This window comes from Aplidium turbinatum, chromosome 1 (genome assembly GCF_918807975.1).
Source record: "Aplidium turbinatum chromosome 1, kaAplTurb1.1, whole genome shotgun sequence".
NCBI lineage: Eukaryota > Metazoa > Chordata > Ascidiacea > Aplousobranchia > Polyclinidae > Aplidium > Aplidium turbinatum.
The window spans coordinates 35,329,473-35,335,342 of NC_137472.1; the positions used below are offsets into that span (position 1 = coordinate 35,329,473).

Here is a 5,870-nt window from a genome sequence, read left to right on the forward strand (position 1 = left end):
TGTCATCTAGTGGTTCATTTAAACAGTACATAAAACTGATCGAATTATCCAGATTCACATCAAATCAAAACGCTTCATTTGCGAATTTGTAGTGAAAATCTGGCTGAAAAGAAAGTGTTCAAACAAGCAACAAGAGTAATTTTACCAGTCTTGTTTGATATGAGTTCAAGGAATCGTAATTATTGTTCAAAGACTATTTTTATAGGTCTAATGTATTTTTTACATGTTCCTACAATTTTTAACTATGGCAGGCCTACTGAACTTAATTAAATCAAAAATTCTTCAAAGCCCTAATACCAAAACTAATGTAAAATATATTTATGACATTTATTGTATAGATAAACAAAGAACAGTGAATATCCATTCCAAACTGAAGCGTTTAAATCAAAGCTGGTACGGATTGCGAAGTCCATGATATCAAGTCACGGTTGCCTCGATTCGAACAGAAATAAAACGATGTAGGCTACCGTGGTTCACATCAACTCTGATTGCATTCCACATCCCCTTCTTTCGCCGCTTTTAAAGTTTTGAATTCATTCAGCAACAGTTGTTGATCATCAAGGATTTGCTTCGGCTTCTGGTACTGAAAAAACAAAATCGTCAATCGTCACAGAAAGAGACACAAAAAGAATATTTTTGGTTCATGAGGGAAGCACTTAACTGGGCTGACCCTTCCTTAGAGTTGGAAAGGTAGCCGGAGAAAAACAAGCAACTGTACATTACAGACTCAAGATATATCTTGTTACAAAAATCCGGTGAGCAGCTGCAGGTAGCAACAAAATCTTTAAACGAAAATCTTAATAAATGCTTGCAATCGAATCGAGCAAAGTTGAAACCTTACACTTGAAGGATGGAAATGAAAAAAACGGCATGCTTGATTAGTTTTGTTCACTCACCTGAACAATCAGCGTATTATTCGCATGTGCAAATGTCACGTTGTCTTGACGCAACTTCAAATGACTTCTATCCATGTCTGGTATAACAATTTTCTTAAAATATTTTTTATTTGTTGTTCTCACTATGAGTGTGTTCGAGTCGCTATCGACTGTGACTTGATACGTCGACAATGGGTAGGGCAGGTTACGAATCCTCCATTGAAATGCTTTCCTTGTATCTCGTCTAACGCAAACGGGCTACAAAACATGATATCAAAATGAATATAATAAATCACACATAATCAAATATACTGTAGATACCATTTAATAACACGGTAAAAACTAAAATATATTGTTTATCCCTAGACCAGTGAACCTGGGGGAGCGTCAACCATTTCTTATGGGGGGCGAGCTGTACAACATAGAAACTATACGTACAAATGCAAGGTACCGGTAAGCATGTCTTTAAGACTGGCACTGCAGTTGAGTAGCATTTTAATTTTGTGTCTTCTTCTGTCTACCATTCAAACATTTCAACTTTTTACTTGAACATTTTAATCATAATTTAATTTTAAACAAAAAATTGAAGTTCAAGTTCCTTTGCAACACATGGCTTTGCTCTGTAGTTCCATATGAATATGACACATGCAATTGGTCTTCACAGAACTCAACTCACATTTGATTGGCTTTCTATAAGTTGTTCTGAACCCAGTGTTAAAGCAGCCATTCTTGATGCTGTGTCGGAATCACCTATTTCATTTTCCCATGGTTTCATTCCACCCAAAGTTGATTTCTTGCGCCACTTACGCACAACTAAGTCATTTGTTTTTACATCATATTCTTCACACAATTCAGTGCCATCTGTCAAAGTGAAGTGGATTTTTCTTCTTCCTATAAATCAATAGAACATATTCGTAGCTGATTTGATAAACAATGAAATAAGTCTACACAAGAATGAAACTTCAACATAGTAACAAAAAGTTATTAAAATAAAGGAAGTGGCTACGGTATTTTTCCACACTTGTTGCCATGGTTACAATCAGGTGTTGCCAAAATTAGGATTAAAGTTAGGAAGGGTTAAGGTAAGGGTTAGAGTTAGGAATAAGATTAGGGTTTTGATCTTTGCCCAGGACTAAAACAAATTCCCAAAATACAAGTTTTTGTTTTCAACAGCTTTAAACTTTTCTCAAATTAGGGCAGAATTCCTTATCTGGCAACACTATTGAGGCTATTGTTACACTATATAGTGTAAATATAGCCACAGCCTAAAATAAAAGAGGCACATTATAATAAATCTTTAAACTAGCCTACTGTAACTGTAGTTGAATTGAAAAGAGAACAATCAAGCATGCAAATAGATTAAGAGAACGTTTCGTTTTGTTTCAGAAGTATAAACATTGCACAAACCGTCTTGAACAATGGCAGTCTTCCGTGCAGATTTTAACATTTCCACCCAATGTGAAACTTTTTCCATAATTATTATCTTAACATCTACAGTTTCAGAGTATATAAATAACTTAAATGAGTAGCTCTTAATGCAAATTTTAATAGTTATATAACTGTAAAAGTTTTTTTAATGCTTTCTGAAACAAATAGACACTATTAGAAGTTTATTTTTAATGAAAGATATAACTCCAGAATTTGCACAATGTTGCTTAAGTCTTTAACTCTCAGCCTGTCCTTGGTCTTGTCAGCAACTGCAGTAAAAAAGGAGCAAACATATGGATCCGAGCACTGTTAGTCTTGAAATATTGATTTTAGACAAGGTTAAAAATAGGAAGATGAACTCAAGTTTCAGTTCTTCGACAACTGACTTGGCTGTGTGGTTAAACTTTCATATACAGTAGTAAATTCCTCATGATTTTCTCCAAAAAGTTTTTTTGATTGGCTTCTATGTTTTCATCTGCATCTAAAATGATTCTATGCTGTTTGCTTTCAAGGCATTTAGATGAGCTGTTGCTTGATTATTCCTCTCAAACTTAAACTTATTATAGGGGGCAACACTAAAAGGCGGAAACGCGGAAATAAGCACGGAAAACTGCCAACAGCTCAAGAGAAGTCATTTTGTAAAATTGAAACGATAGTAAAGTACAAGTAGAAGTTAAGCAACGACTTTAATTTATTATGAAAAACAGCACTTTCAAATGCGTCACATTAGGTTGGCTTTTGAATAAGCAAAAAACTCAACCTAATAAAAATATATATACAATTACGAAATCTCATATATTTGCTTTTTGTCATAAAGTAGCCTATATTCACAAAATTGTCATTTAGAACTGCATTCTTAATTTTTAGAAGCAAAATGTAAATGTTGCAACGTTTCATTCTTTCATGATGGAGTTATCGCTACATGTTAAACAATATGGACGCCAAGATCGTATTTCCGCGTTTTCTACATCGGTGTTAAAGCGCTACTTCTGTGGACAATACGCCATTTCACGCCCGGCTTATTTCCGCATTTCCGCCTTTTAGTGTTGCCCTACTATAGGCTATACGAGTGCAGCATCCAACTTTGGCTACTGAATTTCCTTGTTACCTTGTCTTTCCCAGATGCATAGGCCTAGTTTGGATATGCAACTTTCAATTAGCATGCATTTTTTGGAGGAAGTGGCTACGTTTATGGCGCCATAAATACAGCTGTTCCATGCCTTTTTTATAATCTTTAGGTCGCTTTTACTGCGCATGCGCGCTGGTGAGTATTTTTTCTTCTTTCTCGAAAGAACAAATGAAAAAAGTGCATATATAACTTCTAAATTCAACCGCTTTTGCCAAGTAAATCTGTGTCGCGTGCGATCTTTGTCTGGCTCGTACTCCCTAGGATATGAGTTCGATACCACCAAGAGGTGTTTCTTTTTTTAAACTAAATTCGAACCCGAAGTGACTCAATCGATAGGCTACGCATTTTTGTGGCCGTTCAGTTTAGTTTGTTTTTAGTTCTGACCATCACAACGAAAAAACAATATATGACAAACATAGCAGAGTAAGGTAGAAGCGACAAAACGCGGACGTTATAGCGTGCATGATACCAAAGCAGGACAATCAGTTCAAAATATGGCATGATGGCACGGTCGCAACACCTTTAATAAAAATTTTATAAATTGAGAACAAAGAGAAAAAAAAGGCTAGTGAGTTTTTTTCTTTAACAATTAATATGAGTAAAAAAAAATTCTAAATTCATAAAATTTTTAGGTGTTACGACCGTGCCATATTTTAAACTGATTGTCCCGCTTTGGTATCATGCACGCTATAACGTCCGCGTTTTGTCGCTTCTACCTTTTTCTAGACCTCTGCTATGTTTGTCCAGGGATATCTAGAACAACGGGATTGCTGACTTTGTTTTGAAGTGGACAATAGGAGGGTTACTGCATCATTACTGCACAAACTAAAATGTGGATTTCTCAACATACAACCCATTTCTTGTTTTTAAAATGATGCTTGAAGATGAAATAATTTAAAAAAAGCAAAAAAAAATTTGAAAATGTGGCCGTTTTTCCCCAAACCGCCACCAAGTGGTGAAAAATACACAAATTTTAAACACAAATATTTTTAATACCACTAACTGGATTTGAATTAAATTTTAACAGAATGTTTATAAGTATCAAGACTGAAGCTCTATGGAAGGAAATGAAGATATTTTGAGAAAATAAAAAGTTATTCGAATTGTTGCATTTTTTCAAAAATTTTTGATCTTTGGACATGAAACAAATGGGTGCCGACAGCATCATGGACAAAATTTCCAAAATTCTTTGACCAGAGGCTTTGCATGTTTACTCTGTCTGAGAGTGTTAAAAATTTGAAAGCAATTAGCAAATAAATGAAAGAGATATTTGGAATTAAAATTTGGTACTTGGTCAAAAATCACATTTTACAAAAAACAGCAATAAACATTTTCAACACCTTAAAGCCTCCTTTAAAATAAGTAGACCCTTTTTTCGCCTCTGCTTGGGTTTGTAATTTTTTCTTAAGTGCTTTTAATGTTTTTCTCCTGGCCTTGGATGTGTCAAAGCTTCTTTTTCTTGATTTGTCAAGTCAAAACTTGTCAAGTATTTGGCAGATTTCTGAATATGCCGAGATTTTGCCACTGTCTTGTTTTCCTAATTTTTTTGCTGAAGTAGAAGGTTGGCAAAAAGGGCTTTGATCTTCTGTTGTTGGATAACTTTCTGGTGTTACAGGAAAGGTTACACTTGTGTTACAGTAACAGTTCATCAAGTCTACCACCATTGTTAGACTTACAACCAACCTTATCCAACTTTCTTTGTTTAGCAATATCACGAAATTGAATTTTCTTACTTTCTTTTTATGTTTTTTTTATTTCCTATTTTTGATGACTAAAACTTGCCCAAAAGTGATGCAATAACCAATTAAATATGAAAACTAAAGCTGTGTTCAATACTCAATAGTCTTGGATGGCTAACAGCAAAAGTTTGCTTTAAAATGATGATCTTAAGTTATAGACAAGGCCAGCCATTAGTTGTTGCTACGGGCGTTTCTAGGGAAGATGCCTAGGAGTGCCCACTTTCAAGACCTTATTTTAGCTTCACAGCAGGGATATCTAGAAAAGGCGACTTCTTAACAGCGTAATTGACACGCGCTTTCGCCTTTTTCATTTTCGGGCGTTAACAGCGCTGACCCTTCTAGTGTCCATCGCTTTATCGAAATTTGCAAAGTCAGCAATCCCGTTGTTCTAGATATCCCTGTGTTTGTCATATATTGTTTTTTTGTTGTGATGGTCAGAACTAAAAACAAACTAAACTGAACGGCCACAAAAATGCATAGCCTAACGATTGAGTCACTTCGGGTTCGAATTTAGTTTAAAAAAAGAAACACCTCTTGGTGGTATCGAACTCATATCCTTGGGAGTACGAGCCAGACAAAGATCGCACGCGACACAGATTTACTTGGCAAAAGCGGTTGAATTTAGAAGTTATATATATATGCACTTTTTTTCATTTGTTCTTTCGAGAAAGAAAAAATACTCACCAGCGCGCATGCGCA

At 35.1% G+C, this 5,870-nt stretch overlaps 1 protein-coding gene across 1 annotated transcript; it reads right to left on the minus strand.

Moving 5' to 3' along the window:
- Positions 1–308: 308 nt before the first annotated feature.
- Positions 309–2,454, minus strand: LOC145777141 (protein DPCD-like). Its single transcript, XM_082588445.1, has 4 exons — positions 2,283–2,454; positions 1,552–1,766; positions 897–1,133; positions 309–583 (listed from the first exon to the last, which is right to left on the minus strand). The coding sequence occupies exons 1-4, from the start codon at positions 2,347–2,349 to the stop codon at positions 479–481; spliced, it is 624 nt and encodes a 207-aa protein (XP_082444571.1). The 5' UTR covers positions 2,350–2,454; the 3' UTR covers positions 309–478.
- Positions 2,455–5,870: the final 3,416 nt, after the last annotated feature.

Coding starts and splice junctions, on each gene's coding strand:
- LOC145777141 (XM_082588445.1), bottom strand. CDS start 2,349: ATGGAAAAAGTTTCACATTGGGTGGAAATGTTAAAATCTGCACGGAAG. Junction 1,767..2,282: donor GACTGCCATTGTTCAAGACG/GTTTGTGCAATG, acceptor ATTGATTTATAG/GAAGAAGAAAAATCCACTTC. Junction 584..896: donor ATAATACGCTGATTGTTCAG/GTGAGTGAACAA, acceptor TTGTTTTTTCAG/TACCAGAAGCCGAAGCAAAT.